Genomic DNA, 16,920 nt, shown 5'->3' with positions numbered 1-16,920 from the left:
TTGTTCTTGTTCTCTTGGTCTTCCAATTGCATCATTATAGTCATGACATTGAAGAAGAAAACTTGTTAAACTATCGTGGCTGCTGCCAGATGCATCCTTTTTAAAATTTTTGTCTGGAAAAAGATTCAATCATGTGGACAAAGAGTTCTGTCAAAAACAAGCTTTAAGAATCCTTTATCTTGAAGTAATGTTTGAGCTCTCACTGCCTGTATCAGTTAATTAAAAGCACAGTACTCAGTTAGAAGCAGAACAGACCAAATCATGTGTGTGATACATCAGTGTAATGCTTTGGTTTGTTGTCGAGGCCATATCAGAGATCAATATTGTCAGATGCCTATTGCAACAAGGACACTTAATAAAAACACACTCTCATCAGCACCCTGGTGTCCATAAATACTGATCGTTATAAATCTGTATATTAATTGTCAAGTTAGCTGATCTTTACCTTAGGGCAGATTCCCTGGAGAGTACCAGGCAACCCATTCTGCATATGGAGCTGTGCATAGTCTGGGTGCACTGTTGCCTGCCTTCCTGGAGATTTTTGTTCACGGAGCATGTGCCAGACAGTACTGGCAGTCATGGGAAGGACCTTTTCCTGGTAGATTGTTTGATCTGTTTCCTTTCATCCTCCTCCTCAAGGGTCTAGCTCAGCTAACTATATTAAGCACTATGGTGGATATTTGGCTGAATGCGCACTGATCATGTGGTCATCCACAAATGCATGTTTTTTAGAAACGGCTGGAGGTGAAAATCATCCTTCTGTTGATTTCAGTGGAGTTATTTAGGATTCAGCTGTCAGCAACCTGAAAAACATCAAAAGGGACTTCAGGGCCCTGGGTGCAACAGTCAAGGACTCTGGGGCACAGATAGTGTTCTCATCAGTGCTTCCAGTCGAGGGGCAGGGACCTGCAAGGGCCAAACGTATCTGGCAGGTTAACTCATGGCTCAGGGACTGGTGCTACAGCCAGGGCTTTGGGTATTTTGACCATGGGGTAATTTTCGAGAAGCCTGGGTTGCTAGGGGCAGATGGCGTGCACCTAACCGAGAAAGGGAAGAAGGTGCTTGGACAAAGGCTTGCCAGACTTGTGCAAAGAGCTTTAAACTAGTATTGCTGGGGGAGGGGGAGCACAGTTCAGCCCACCGCTGTCAGCATGGCGCCAGTGCCAGCACCGAGGGTCCAGAGGCTGAGGAAGGATCACGGGTATGTTCAAATGAACTTACGCTGCCACCCAAGAGAACCCCTGTCGCTCCAGCCAGCGAGTCGGCTTTGTCAGGAGCCCAGCTAAAGTGTATGTACACCAACGCATGCAGCATGGGAAATAAACAGGATGAGCTGGAGATGCGTGCACATGAGCAGGGCTACGACCTTATTGGCATCATGGAGACGTGGTGGGACGACTCCTATGACTGGAGTGTCAACACGGAGGGGTATAAGCTTTTTAGAAAGGACAGGAAGGGGAGACGAGGAGGGGGTGTCGCTCTCTACGTCAGCAACCGGCTGGAGTGCGTGGAGCTTCGCCTGGGGTCGGAGGACGAGCTGACAGAGAGCTTATGGGTCAAGATTAGAGGACGGGGAAGGATAGGGGATGTTACAGTAGGGGTCTGTTACAGGCCACCTGGCCAGGAGGACAGAGCAGATGAGGCGCTTTATAGCCAGATAGGAGCAGCCTCGCGGTCACAAGCCCTGGTCCTCATGGGGGACTTCAACCACCCTGACATCTGTTGGAGAGACAATACGGCAGGGCACAGGCAGTCCAGGAGGTTCCTGGAATGCGTGGACGACAACTTCCTCCTGCAGGTGATAGAGGAGCCGACAAGGAGGGGTGCCATGCTTGACCTTGTGCTCACCAACAGGGAGGGACTGGTGGGCGATGTGAAACTTAAGGACAGCCTTGGCTGCAGTGACCACGACATGGTGGAGTTCAAGATCCACGGGGCAGCAAGGAAACCACTCAGCAAGCTCTGTACCCTAGACTTCAAGAAGGCGGACTTCGGCCTCTTCAAGGACCTGATGGGCAAAGTGCCATGGGAGGCAGCCCTGGAGGGACGAGGGGCCCAGGAAAGTTGGTCCACATTCAAGGAGCACCTCCTCCAAGCTCAGCAGAGGTGCATCCTGACGAACAACAAGTCGAGCAAAAAGACCAGGAAGCCTGCGTGGATGAGCAAGGAGCTCCTGGACCAACTGAAAATGAAGAGGTTAGCCTATAGAGGGTGGAAGCAGAGACAGATAGCCTGGGAGGAATACAGAGAAGCTGTACGAGTGACCAGGGATCAAGTGAGGAAGGCTAAAGCCCTGAAGGAATTGAATTTGGCAACGGATATAAAAAGCAATAAGAAATGCTTCTATAGGTATGTAGGGGACAAAAGGAAGTCCAAAGAGAATGTAGGCCCCCTCCGGAAGGATACTGGTGCTCTGGTTACCCGGGACATAGAGAAGGCTGAGTTACTCAATGAATTTTTTGCCTCAGTCTTCACTGATAAAGCCTCTTGTCTTACCACCCAAGCTGTGGAAAGAACTAGCAGGGACTGTGAGGATGAACCACCGCCGACTGTACTTGAAGAGCAGGTTCGGGAACATCTGAGGAACTTGAAGGTGCACAAGTCCATGGGACCTGATGAGATCCATCCGCGGGTCCTGAAGGAACTGGCGGATGAAGTTGTCAAGCCACTGGCCATTGTATTTGAGAAGTCGTGGTGGTCTGGCGAGGTCCCTTATGACTGGAAGAGAGGGAACATAACCCCCATTTTTAAAAAGGGGAACAAGGAGGACCCGGGCAACAACAGGCCGGTCAGCCTCACCTCTGTGCCTGGCAAGGTCATGGAGCAGATTCTCCTGGGAACCATGCTAAGGCACATGGAGAGCAAGGAGGTGGTGGGTGACAGCCAACATGGCTTCACCAAAGGCAGATCGTGCCTGACCAACTTGGTGGCCTTTTATGATGGGGTGACAGCATCGGTGGACAAGGGTCGACCAACGGATGTCATCTACCTGGACTTAGTGCAAAGCTTTTGACACTGTCCCGCACGACATTCTTCTCTCTAAACTAGAGAGGCATGGGTTTGATGGATGGACCACTCGGTGGATAAGGAATTGGCTCAATGGCCGCACTCAGAGAGTAGTGGTCAACGGCTCGATGTCCAAGTGGAGACCGGTCACGAGTGGCGTCCCTCAGGGGTCCGTGTTGGGCCTGGCCCTCTTCAACATCTTTGTCGGTGACGTGGACAGTGGCATGGAGTGCACCCTCAGCAAGTTCGCCGATGACACCAAGCTGTGTGGTGCCGTCGACACGCTGGAAGGGAGGGATGCCATCCAGAGGGACCTCAACAGGCTGGAGAGGTGGGCCCGTGCCAACCTCATGAAGTTTAACCAGGTCAAGTGCAAGGTCCTACATCTGGGTCGTGGCAATCCCAGGCACAAATACAGACTGGGTGGTGAATGGATCGAGAGCAGCCCTGAGGAGAAGGACTTGGGAGTACTGGTGGACGAGAAGCTCAATATGAGCCGGCAATGTGCTCTTGCGGCCCAGAAGGCCAACCGCATCCTGGGCTGCATCAAGAGGAGCGTGGCCAGCAGGTCGAGGGAGGTGATTCTCCCCCTCTACTCTGCCCTCGTGAGACCTCACTTGGAGTATTGCGTCCAGTTCTGGAGTCCCCAACATAAGAAGGACATGGACCAGTTGGAGAGGGTCCAGAGGAGGGCCACAAAGATGATAAGAGGGCTGGAGCACCTTTCCTATGAGGACAGGCTGAAAGAGTTGGGGCTGTTCAGCCTGGAGAAGAGGAGGCTCCAGGGTGACCTTATAGCGGTCTTCCAGTACCTCAAGGGGGCCTACAAGAAAGATGGGGAGAGGCTGTTCAGGAGGGCCAGTTGTGATAGGACAAGGGGTAATGGTTTTAAAATAGAGGGAGGTAGATTCAGGTTGGATATTAGGAAAAAATTTTTTACCATGAGAGTTGTAGAACACTGGAACAGGTTGCCCAGAGAGGTGGTGGATGCTCCATCCCTGGAGATGTTCAAGGCCAGGTTGGACGAGGCCCTGAGCAACCTGATCTAGTTGGAGATATCCCTGTTCCTTGCAGGGGGGTTGGACTAGATGACCTTTGAAGGTCCCTTCCAGCCCTAACGATTCTATGATTCTATGATTTGGCAGCTTGTTTGATGTAAATGTGTTAATTAAAATATATCTAAAGGTTTACAACTACCAGTCTTTGAGACAAAATAAGAGAACTGTCTCTCATATATATTCATGACATTTACTTGCTGCGTTTTAACAAGACTGTAGAGATCTTTTGAGAGGAAAGGCTTTCAAACATGGAGGTACAGACCGTCAGCTCCTCTGAAGTGCCTTGTGCTAAGTAATACATTAGGAATCGTGTAGGACTATGTGTGGATGAACTAGGAAAAAATACACTCCATGTATTGGGTTTTCTGTCTGTCACCATTTTTATTAGAAACAAGATCTTTATTATGCTCTCTCTGTCCTTTTTCTTCTCAAGTGCTTCCTCTTTGGAACTTCCACTTTCAGACTGGAATTTCTTCTCATGTTTGTCTATGGAATACCCTTTCTCTTATGTTGGTTTTAACCAGTTCTTCAAAATATTTTCATTGTGATACCAAAATTATGTCAGCATTTGAGTTGCCTCCCTGTCAGTTCCCTTTGGTGCAGCTTGGCCTGTTGGCTGAGTTACACTGTGAAGTCCTTGAGCTAGGACGGGTTTTCTGTGGTGCTTTGGGTCACATTCACAACTCCAGACATGACAGCAGAATGGCTGTAGCACACGCAGAGTTTGATTCTGAATCTTCTGACTAGCAGTAGGTGCGCTGGGGACATCTTAGCCATTTGAAAAGAGTGGGAGAATAGTGCTGGAGTTCATGGGCTGCAATCCTCCAGTGAAGCACAGAACCCAAAATGAAGCCAGGGCTACTATGTTTTTCCCTGACAATGAGTTGCTATCAGATCTGTTACCGTTTATAAAAAGTACTGGACTATTTTGGTGGGAATTAGACAGGAGCAGACAGTATTGTCTTGTTCAGTGCTTCCCTGCACACAGTATCGTGTTAGGGTTGAATTTTATGCAGTTTGCTTGTTTCTTTGCTGAACTGTGTCATGCAGGGGGAAACACATTGTGTCTGTTCCTGTCTGTGTGATATTTTTCATGTGTGACTGGATATACATACTACAAGCTTTATGATACACTAACTGAAAATTTTAATTTTGAATCTTGTTTAGCATAGAATTGTTTTGAATTTTTTTAGATTCTGATTGTGAACTGTCATTGAGGTTGGTTTTAACAATAGTCACAGTAGGTTCCTATTCCAGATTTCTATCATATTGCTGAAGCAAAAGTAGTTTGAAACAGCATGAGGATAAAAAATTAGCAACTGCATCACTGTTTCCTCCTGTGAGCCAAGGAAACTAAAATAGTAGAAACATCATTTTGTTATAAATCAGATAGAAATTCATGATATTGTGAGATGTTTTCAGATGGATAATTTGTTCATGATCCATGTTAGGAGCAGTTGAGAAAAGACAAAGTTATCAATCTGCTGTTACTGTGTTTTACTTGGGGGAAAGTTATTCCAGTTCAGTACAAAAAATTGTTGGAGTCACAATAGCTTGTGATTGTATTATACTCAACACTGGGATTTTACCTTCAGCTGTGGGATGACTGTTGATATTGTCAAGATTTTCAGTAATAGGCTATTAGCCTTGCTTTTCAGCAGAGTTCTAAGCTGATGGTGAGGAAAGTGGAGCATTTACAATAGTGTTAAGAATGTTCATATGAGTACTTCCCCAGCCTTTGCTGTAACGTATACGTATGTGTTTAGGGTTGCTTTGCTGCTGTTGCTCGTTGCATTTTTGTTTTAGATAATGATGATTCTGTTATGTACAGGGCTTAGTTTATTCTTACTGCACTGATGTCTTTGGGAGCAGTATAGTGGTGTAGTTCTGTATGTATTTTTGTGTCAGCCCAGACTTTTTAACTCATAGTAACGTTATGCAGAAAGCAAAAATTTGAAGCATAATTAGTATTCTTTAGATGCTAAGGCAATACACACTTTATCCATAGTTCTTGTGTTCGATGTAAACATATTTATACAGGTATTTGGTATTGATTCATACTGTATGCTTCATTATTAAACAGAAAATATTTATATTTCGGATCTTCCTGGCTCTCATTAAATCTTAATGTATTTTTATTGCAGCCATTGCAGGGATGGAGTAATGAATTGTGATAACAACATAATAGGTGAGTGAAGAGAGAGAGTGGGAAAAGATACTTAAAGTCTAATGAATACGTATCCTTCAATCTCTGTGGGACCCCATATCTGTAGTAGAAGATTGTGCAATACGAACAAATGAATAACTTGCAGGAGGGGATCTGTAATTTAGGAATTATATATTTTTATGATTGAAAGCAAGACTAGTGCAAAGCAGCAGCACAACTGGCCAAAATGCTGTTAAGTCTCAGCAACGTTTTTTCTGCCAGTGTTTTAAAATATTAATTTTTTTAGATTGCTAATATAAACAAGCTTAGCTGCATGACAAACAGCTGCACAACTCAAAAGCAGTTGTGCAATAGAGTTGTTTTGTTCCTTGTCAACGGCTCCAGCATGGAAAGCCACATCCAGCTCTCAAACTTTCTCAAAATTTTCACTTTCTGTTGACTTCTGTTTCTCTATTGGTAGTACTTTGGATTTACATTTTGCAGGGCTAATTCCTGGCTTACTGTTTAGAAAGTCATGTCCCTTAATAAATGAATATGTCATTTCAGTATTTTGTATGAGATTTATAGGAGTTCTATGAAGCTAATTACACTCTGGAGATACAGGCAATATACATATACATATTTGTTAGTGAATACAAAATTTCTGGTGTGAGCACTAATGTGTTTGTCAATTTTTTTCCCCAGTACACAGCTGCCCAGTTGGACAGATTTATATTAACTGCAGTAATCCACAAGTTGATCCTGAACTCAGCAGAGAGAGAACTTGTGAGAATCAGCTGCTAAACCTCACTTTCTCAGCACACCTTCCTTGTGTTTCGGGTTGTGTCTGCCCACCGGGGTGAGTACAGACAGATTGACATCTTTTGGTGCACAAACATAGATGACCACCTTCAGTAGTGATTGAGTAATTAATTCTGCTGAGGACATACCACATTTCTACTTGGAGAATATGAGGTGTCAAGGGGTGTGAGCATCCAACTTGTGAAGGCTTACCACACAACGATATGGGCCACTGAAGGCATAAGAAATGGTAAACCAAGTGACAGATGGAGCCAAAGGTCCAATACCTCACCCTAATAAAATGAAAAAAACAGGAATATAGAAAGGACATTGAAATTATTTGATCCAGTCCCTGTACTACTGCAGAATCCTGTTTACCTAGATAATTTTTTTTCAGATATCTAATCTCTTATTTGAACGTTTCACTGAGGGAGGCTTGTTTCTTCATTCCTAGGCATTATTTGCAATATTCTCTGCCTCTAAAGGATATTTTAAGTCTCAGGCATTTATGCTGAAAACATACAGATGTGCCGTTGTTGTGTTTTGGAATCAAGCTCTATATTGCTGAGAGATTTTTTGAATATAAGAATAGCAATTATGTGTTTAAGTTAATGTTGGTTTTGATGGGATTTGGTCTCTTAAGCACAGAGCTTGAAGTTTTGGAGTATTGTCACTCTAAAATTACTGTTTATGCCTTGAGAGCCTCCTCAAAACGAAGAGTAAAAGCCAAATCCTTGAGCTGGATTGAAGCAGCTGAGTGGAAGTCTGTGGACTCATACTCGTTTTTATGTGTCATGGTAAAAGATGGCTACACAGACTTCTGGTTTTTACCTTGACATTCAGAAGCATGAAATGTCGAACTGTTCACGTGAAATTGAACTCGTAACTAGTCCAACTCACAATATGATACCATGGTGAAAAAGTGCAGTGCTAAGATAGCACTTAGAAATTAACTGGAGGCAGACATTTTCAGAATTGCCAAAACTCATCTGGTTGGACCTGGCAGGTACCCTTCAAAGCCCATGGCTACATTCAGCAGCACTGTATGGCAGGCAAATCAGCAGAGAACGAAAAGTTTATATGACCTATTTTGCTGTGCATGACCACTGAGATTGTGAACTTTTCTACTGCTTCCTGGTGTAAGTCAGTTCTGGAATTTAAGCAGTGAAAATGCCTTTTAGCATTGGAAGGCTTAGTGTCAAGTATTGGTGATCCCACAGTTATGACAATACATTTGTGTATAGCTACAAGGGGCAGAGTTTTACGCTTTCCTAGAGACAAAAATACTAAATAAAGAAGTTCCATACTTACCGTAACTGTGGCAAACTTATTTCTGTTTTCTTATGGCTGTACGCTGCCTTTAGAGACACTGGCACAAACTTTTGGGTTTTTTTTTTTTGAGAGGGAGAGAGGCGTGTTCATTTTGTAGGACTTTATCCTCAGTGCTAAACTGAGGTAGAACTAGGAAACGGTGTCACAAGCCTAGGATTTGAACCAGGAAATAACCAAGTTATTTTAACAATAGTTTCTTTTGAATAGAAGCGGTTGGATATGAATAGCCCTAATGTTTTAAGTCAGTCACTGAGCACCACTCCAATGATTGGTACTGCAGATTGACCACATGAGTCAGAGCATCACAGTAAGACAAACCCAAATTGCTGGAAGAGAAAGATGGAACAAATACCATTACCTCCAAGCAGTACCTTGTCCTATGTTCATGACAGTTGAAGTAGTACAGGAATCAAATGGACTGTAAATTTGTGCAACTTCAAAATCACTTTTCTAGGTGATCAGTTCTTACTGGTGAAACACCAAACTGAGGCGATATGTCCATTTTACCAAGGGTAAAACAGCCATGGAATTTCTTTGATCTTAACATTAGTCCTTTACCTGAAATCATTAGTTTCGTTCCTTTATTCATGGTTTTGTTCATGCTTGAGATCTTGCCTCAGTTTAGCTTCATTCATTATCTGTAAGTTAAGCTGATTTAAGCAGTAACGAAATCAGTTTAACATGTTTGATTAGTTTTAGTTGATTTAGGTAAACTAATGAAAAAACTCAGTATAGAAAAATGAATATGTCACCATTAAGAAACCTGTATAGGAAGCTACATTTTTTCAGGAGGAAGGGTTTTACTAATCTGTTTAGTGGGATGTTTATTCTTCAGTGATACCAAGAAAGATACTTAATGCAGAAAGACAGGGATAGAACCTGTATTCACAGAATATAAGAAGGCAATATTTTTATTTTGCAATCTATTTTTTTCTAGTATCTGGAAAGTGAAATATTCTTTCAAATACTTCATTGTTTCTAACGTTCCTTCTTTGTTTTGCTTAGAGTACGTTCTAGTGCAAATTGCATGAAATGGAAATTAAATAAAAAATAAGTAAATCAAAGTGAAAAGTAGCAGTTGTCTGAGTATGATTCATTTGACCTCCTTTTTAGTCTGCAGTGAATAAGTCACTTGCAAGTTTACAGGAGATCATTTCCATTCTATGAGTTACAGTTCTTATAGTATAAAAATTATTATCATATACTTTCCCTCTGTTTTACAAGTGATTAAGGTACACCACTAACTCTCCTGAAATACATGTTCTGATGTTGTTCCTCCCTGCTTTGCTGACATATTCAGTGATTTTTAAGATTTTATTTGTTTTATCACTGTTTTTCATCTGTCATTGTTTAAGTGGCAATTTCCTATATTTCCATGCTATATTCCAGAAAAGTAAGTATTATTCTATTTACAACCCAGTTCATAATTTTTCAAGTTCAATCTTTGACTTACACTTTCTGCTTCTTGGTTGCTGTGATTCAACTGATTTTTCCCTCTTTAACTATACCAAATGTGGGTGATTTGACATGAAGACCGAGACTTTAATCAGACTGCAGAAGAAACAAAGAGAAAAGACAGAGAAAAAGAGAGAAAAAAACAGAAATATCTTCCTGTATTTCTGCATACTATGTGACATGTTTACCACAAATGGACATATACTGGTTTGAGCCTGTCTTGGTCTGTTAGTTTTCCATGGTGTCCAGTCAGACTGATGATGATCTCTGGAAAAAATCAGCTTCTGTTTATTGTTCTTTAAAACCTGCTGTTATTGCTGCTGTCAAGAAAAACAGTCACTTTCCTGAAGAAAATTACTTGTGTTTTCTCACTTCCCCCATTGATTTTTACCCTTGACTGCAGCATGAGATGGATTTGGCTGTTCTATACCTTCTGTAGTATATAGTATAAAAAAACTGTACTGTATATAAAATGTATATAGTTTTTCAAACTGACAGTTGAGGGTTAGCTGGAATTTTGGTGGTTACTTGGTACTCTTTTGTGTGGGTGTATGTCTTGAAATTTATTAACCATATGACTGCAGCAGAGTGGCCACTATCAAGTTGCATGTGTAATTATTTTGTCTAGTTCAGCAATGCTTTAGCATTGCTTTAGCATTGAACTAGCAATGCTAGTTCAGCAGGAGCTTTCCTGCTCTTCATGTGTGATCCAGTTGTAGGGGTGAAGGATTTCTGTAATCCTTGGGCTGCAGGAACAAACCAAACTCCATATGGCAATGCCCAAGGGTCCCTGGAAGGGATTTATGGATGTTCCCTGTGCATTGTCCTAGAAGGCACACAGAAATGAAAAAGGACTGAAAATTTAACACAAGATTGGTTGTTAAAAAATTCCCTCACAACACTTTGGAAATATTGATTAATTGATATCAGAGATACATTGTGTCAATATTACAGGTTTATCTGTTGTGGATCGTGATATAGAACATGCAGGCTCTACTGGATATAATGAATCCCATGCCTTTTAAAAAGCCATTTTCCTCCGTTCTTAATATTTCCTCTCGTAATAGAGGGCCCCTCAGAATAACAGAAGAGGTCATTTTTTTATATATATATAAAAATATTAGAAATTACAGAACTTATAACATTGGGTAATGTGAGCAGCTGTGGAGCAATGGAGTTGTCAAAGTGCATGAACTAAACAATATTAGTTCAGTCCAGCTAAGCTGCACACCCTGAATTCAACCAGTGATGTTTGATACCTGTACTAATTCTATTTTTATCAATTTTGTGTTTTCTGATGGATTCATTTTACGTATAGCAGGTTCTAATAGCACTTTGGGGTTTACAGACAGGAAACTGCATTTTTATGGTTATAAGATGCAGACTGAATTTAGTCAGGTAGTTTCTGCTCCTTGCTTCCTGCTCTCAGTTGATGCTCTGAAATAACCAGCAAAAAATGTTACTACAGTGAAGAATGGATTAAAATTTGTAAAACTGAGTATATATAATTGGAAAAAAAAAGTCGATATTAACAGATGGGTTTTTGTAAAGAAAATTTTATTCCTCATATGTGAACTTTTAAAAAGTGTTTATATATAATTAAGTGCATCTTTTAAAATATCTGTACTAGAAGAGACAACTGGGCATTAGAGGTACACCTTTTGTATGTTCTTTTTATCCATTCATTGTCAAGCACCTCATATGAGAAAAGCTACTGCAAGAAAAACAGTCATTTTTTGAAGACAGATGCTTTTATTTCGACTGACTCAGCTGAATAGTTTAATAATATACATTAGTATTTATTTTAGATTGTGTTATCCATCCATATTTCCATTAACTGGAATATTTGATAGTTTAGTAATTTCCATGTATATTACACATTAATTACATCTTGCAGTAAAAACCAAGAGACCCTCCAGCCCCTAAATGTAAATAATAAATGCAAATTCTGAGGGTTATGTCAATAATTTGCAATATCTATTGCCACACCTGCAAATAGAAATTATTTCTATTACTTCTGTTAGTACCTCATGATGCTACCTACCTATTAGATCTTCCATGTTTTTTCCCTTTTATTTTTTTTTCCCCTCCATAAACTATATTAATTAATCCAACTGCTATGCTGTTAACCTAAATCGAGGAGTCTCTGCTAACTACTCAGTATTTTGAACTTTAGTAAGTCTTTGCCATGATTAACTTTGAACTTAAATAATAACTAAACTTTTCTTCCTAATCATGGTTATAAAACTAGCTGTAACTTTCTCCTTGTTTCAGTGATATCATATCCCCCCCCCATGTTAGTAGTGCAAGGGAATAAAAAAATGAATTCTCAAGTGGCCACTATTAGTGCTTATCTGTAGATCCAGGTCACTTAACTTATCACAGCTCAGCAACATCCAATATCCAACTCGATATTTTATCAAGGATGTCAACAGACATTAAAAAGAAAGCATTGTAGAATGACCAACACCACAGATTTTGGGATCATAGTTCTAAGCATGAAAGGAACACTTCTACCATAGAATGGTTTGGGTTGGAAGGGACCTCAAAGATCATCTAGTTCCATCCCCCCCTGCCATGGGCAGGGAAATCCTCCACTACACCAGGTTGCCCAAAGACTCATCCAACCTGGCCTTGAACACTTCCAGGGATGGGGCATCTACAACTTCTCTGGGCAACCTGTTCCAGTGCCTCACCACCCTCTGAGCGAAAAGTTTCTTCCTTATATCTAATCTAAATCAACCCTCTTTCAGTTTAAATCCATTGCCCCTTGTCCTATCACTACATGCCCTTGGAAAAAGTCCCTTTACCCTTGTAAAAAGTACATAAATAGTTATATACTGTTTTGAAATAGCGTGCTGTTTTTCCAGGTATATATATTTATTTTTATGGTCTGTGAGTCTGTCTGAACCTCAGGAATACAAGATGGCATTGCTGTATCAAAGTTTTCTTCCCTCCTCCCACTGTATGCTTTAATTGTCTACTACTGTATGAGCCACCTTTGTAAGCAGAATCTCTGAGAACTTTTTTTTTTTCCTTTTATACATTTAGGAAACACAAAAACAATCCCTCTTTCCCTGCTCTGTCTCACCCTGCCCTCCTCCCCCTGCCAAAAAAAAAAACCCACCCAACCAAAACCCCACAAAAACTGAGGTCTCATTTTACCAACTTTACAGCCATCGATTTCTGTAGACATGGCTTATGCTTGACACTTCACAGAATGGAAGAAGTTAAATGGGATTTTAATTTTCTTGGTACCAAAGTATAGTATATGCAATTTTTTTTTCCAGGTTCCAAACACTTCAGTGTCAAGCACACTAAGTTATAGTCATTAAAGCATCACGGACATTTGTGGGACCAAGTTTTGATGCTGGCATTTCAATATCCACTTCAGTTTGTCTTCAATGAGTGGTGGGGAATTATGTGGCCTTTCCAGGCTGGATGCAATGTTCTGTAGTGTGGTAGGACAAGACTCCACCTCTGCAGATAACTGTTACAATCTGTGACAGAGAATACTCTCTTTTCTGCTGAACTTGGACTGTAATACATTTGGGTGAATTTACCCTGGTAAGAAGTTTTAGGTCTTTCTTTTTTTATCATTTGCTGCTCTCATAAAATAGAGCTATGAAAAGACAGTGAACTGAAAGCTGTGGTATAGTGTAATTGTAATGAAGTTTTGTAACTAAGAAAGGAGTATCATGCCAGGTTATTTCTCCAAAAATTTTTAAATTATCACTTTATTTCTGAAGTGGTGTACTGTATCAAATAACATGTAAGGAGCTTAAACACATTCTTGAAAGATTTTCTTAAAAAAAGAAAATTCATCACTTTCTAATTTGCACAAAGAAAACAATTTTGTCATCTTATAAATGTGTCTACTGTCAAAAAAAATGTAATAGTGGGGGAAGAATGCAGTTCAATTTCAAATATGTTTAGAAAATTGACTTTTATTAAAAGTAATTACATCAACAACGTTGTGTTTTAAAATATATCTCCTCAGATGAATTCCAAGTCCTGTTCTTTTGATATGTGTTTAGTTTCCTTTTTCGAAAGACCTGCTGCTCCTCAATTTAATAAGTAAAGTTCAGAATTTATTATTATTGGCATGAGAATATAAGTATTGTTCTGTTCACACCTCTTTTCTGGATGACTCTTCCACCACTATCAAGCAAAGTATTTTTAATCTTTTCCTTTTTCTGATCTAGGCAGAGTTTTGGAGAGTTTTCAGGAAGATTTAATGTTTTCCGAGTAAAGAAGGATTGCTCTCCATGGGGATATGTTACCATCATGGCTATGCAGTCTACTGTGCGATTCTGTTACAAAGACTGCATCAACATTCCTGTATTTGGGTGATTCAGGAACTTATATTTATGCACACTGGATTTCATGCTGATTTCTGTTGCTGATGGCTATAGAATTACAGCATGCTAAAGGTATTGGATTGGAGTTCATTTCCGAAGGGTGAATGTACCTTCACTGCAGTGCCAGAACATGACGACCCAGTTCTTTTCCATCTTCTTCTGCTCTGCAGACTTGTTGCTCCCTTTGATACGTTTAAGTGCTTGTTATTTCCTCCTACAATACTTCCAAAACCCACTTAGTCTTCTACTTTCTAGTTTACACTAGCTGCAAACAAATATTTATTTTTTTATCTCCCTTTACTTTTATTCAATTCACAGTGAAATTTCACCAGTATCATTCAGATTCTTGAGCACCTTTTTATATTACCTTTGGTTTTTTTCACTTGTTGTTTACACGAATCATTGAACTTCCCGTCATTTAGTTTGAAAGGAAGACTTCTGTTACAGTTGGAGTTACTTTCTGAAATTCTTTCTATTACAAAAAGAGACCTGGAATATACTTTAACATGTATCTGCAAATATATATTAATTCAACATCAATTAAAAAACAAAGCATCTATGGAGGGGAAAAAAACCTGCTAATAAAAGTGTTCTTACCCTCATTCTTTCACTCACTTTGCTTAATTCCTGTTGCATTTTTTCTGCTTAGAATAAGATAAGTCAAGACAGATTCATTCTCCTCCTTTGCCTTGATGTTGCAGCAAAACCCATAGCCAGGACTTATTCCGCTCTGAGTATTATGCTTGTGACTTGTGATTTTGCCCTCTTCTGTCCACAACAGTCAGTTGATGTGTGGAGGCAGGAGCTTCTTTTAGCACAAGGAAACTTCAGAGGAGGCACAGGCAATGGATGAGCCAAATTGTCAAAGGCCTCTGTGGAAAAGGTTGCAGAATATGGGAATCTAGGTGAATCCCTGTCATTCTACTTCTTGCTCTTGTTTTTCTTACTTTTACCTACCTTTGGTCTTTAAGCTGCTACTGCTGTTTCTATGAATTTTCTGGTTTAGGGTCCACTCTGCTCAGCACCAGTAGGATGCTGATGGTAGAGCTGAATGTAGGGGGAGATTCCCAGTACAAGGTGAAACCGCAGAAGTGCAGGCATCTGACTGTATCTTAGCAGAAGCGTCAAAATTAGTTATACAGAAGGATACAGCAAGGATACTAAGAACCCTTCAAGCATTCTGCAAAATTACTTAATCTTTCTTTATAATAAACTTTGGAGGGGGAAAAAAAAAAAGAGATTGACTTAAAAAGCTCCCCAAACAAGTAAGGAAACACTCAGCAGGAATATAGTAGCTCTCCCTGTCTAGACAGTGAGTGAACTAGGATGAAGGCATTAGGGGCTACAGTAAGGTTATTAACATCTGCTGTTTTAAAAAAATTTGTTTATCCTGTTTTCTGGTTAGGGAAGTAACAGGTGGTGGTGGTAGAATTCTGATACTAGAAATATTATCTGATGCTTATTACATTCTTTTTACCTCCTTAAGCTCTGTTACAGACCTTTGTAGGAAGAGTTGTGAAACCCTCAGAGAGCAGACGTGGTGCTGGGGCAAAAGCATTCATGGCTCTGTAAACCAGTTGGTGGTAGGCTGTTGCCCAGGGAGGGGAAAGAGCCGTGCAATACACGACCTGTTGAAAACTGTTCTGGTGGAGGCTGAGAAAGAGGGTTTTTTTTAGTATTCTGGTCCAGAATTGTGGGATTTGCAGAAGCAAAGTAGTATTTATTGACTCACAGGAGACTCATTGCTTCTAATGATGCCTCTACTAAGACTATCTACATGTTGTGTGTATGTGAAGGAACAAAGCTATAGACAATAATGAGATGTTCAGCATGGTGAAGCGTGATAGCTATTATCATTGTATCTTTGCAGTTCATTATAGGTCAGACAGTAAGTATATGTGTCGAGAAAAATGTCTGATACTTCAAAGAGGAGCTGTGCAAGGCCTCCAGGGTATTTGTGGTGAATTCTCAGATCATTGAAATCTATCCACTTGCTTGGCTTTACAAGAGAGAAAGCTGTTATCACTTGTATTAGCCAGGGTAATAACGTGAGGGAAAAACTGCATTTAGTGTTACCTTGTCAGTGTGGTGCTCTTTGTGTCTGAAGTGCCCTGTTCAGTTCTGAGCAGCTTTAAACCAGTGGGAACTTCAGTCTCATAGCTGGTTGTCTTCAAGTGACACAATACTTGAATGAGTATGGATTACAAAGGACGCTTCACATACTGTGGGGGAAAATTGAAGATTTTTGGTTTAATGTGGGAGAGCGTTTTATGATGTCTGCACATTCCCAATAAGAAGAGCTGCAGAGATGTAAATTTCCATCTGACAAATAATATAATGAAGAAGAGTCTAAGTCATAGTACATGAATTACTAGGTTGTTAACATGAGTAAATAAAATGTTCCATGGTAAAGCGTTTCCTTTTGGATACCAGGGAAACAAAACATTGTCATCACGCTGTTTGTCACGAATGTGCCTCACACCTGCGATCTCTTGTCCATGGTGCAGTGTCTTGCCCAAATTACAGTGCTAAACATCAGAAACGCCGCATATGTTATCTTCAGAAAACTGTTACAAACACAGGAAAACTTGTATAAAATTTTTACTACTACAGAGAGTGGATTCTAAACAAACTTATCTTGAAGAAGAAAAAAGATGATCAGCCCAACAGTACCATTTTAAGAGACTGTTTATTTCCCAATACAAATACGTTTCAAAAGTTAGCATTTAGATACAAGGATAATTGTAGATTGTATGGTACC

The 16,920-nt window shown here is 40.5% G+C and overlaps 1 protein-coding gene across 2 annotated transcripts in view; it reads left to right on the top strand.

Moving 5' to 3' along the window:
* OTOG (otogelin) overlaps positions 1-16,920 on the top strand; it is an 84,652-nt gene that overhangs the window by 4,667 nt on the left and 63,065 nt on the right. For both annotated transcript variants that reach the window (XM_086612939.1, XM_086612940.1), the window contains exons 5-6: positions 6,209-6,252; positions 6,916-7,069. In XM_086612939.1, the coding sequence (XP_086469065.1) occupies positions 6,209-6,252; positions 6,916-7,069 (198 nt within the window). The remainder of the gene's footprint in view (positions 1-6,208; positions 6,253-6,915; positions 7,070-16,920) is intronic.

This window comes from Tauraco erythrolophus, chromosome 6 (genome assembly GCF_009769465.1).
Source record: "Tauraco erythrolophus isolate bTauEry1 chromosome 6, bTauEry1.pri, whole genome shotgun sequence".
NCBI lineage: Eukaryota > Metazoa > Chordata > Aves > Musophagiformes > Musophagidae > Tauraco > Tauraco erythrolophus.
This window is presented reverse-complemented; position numbering and strand designations above follow the sequence as displayed.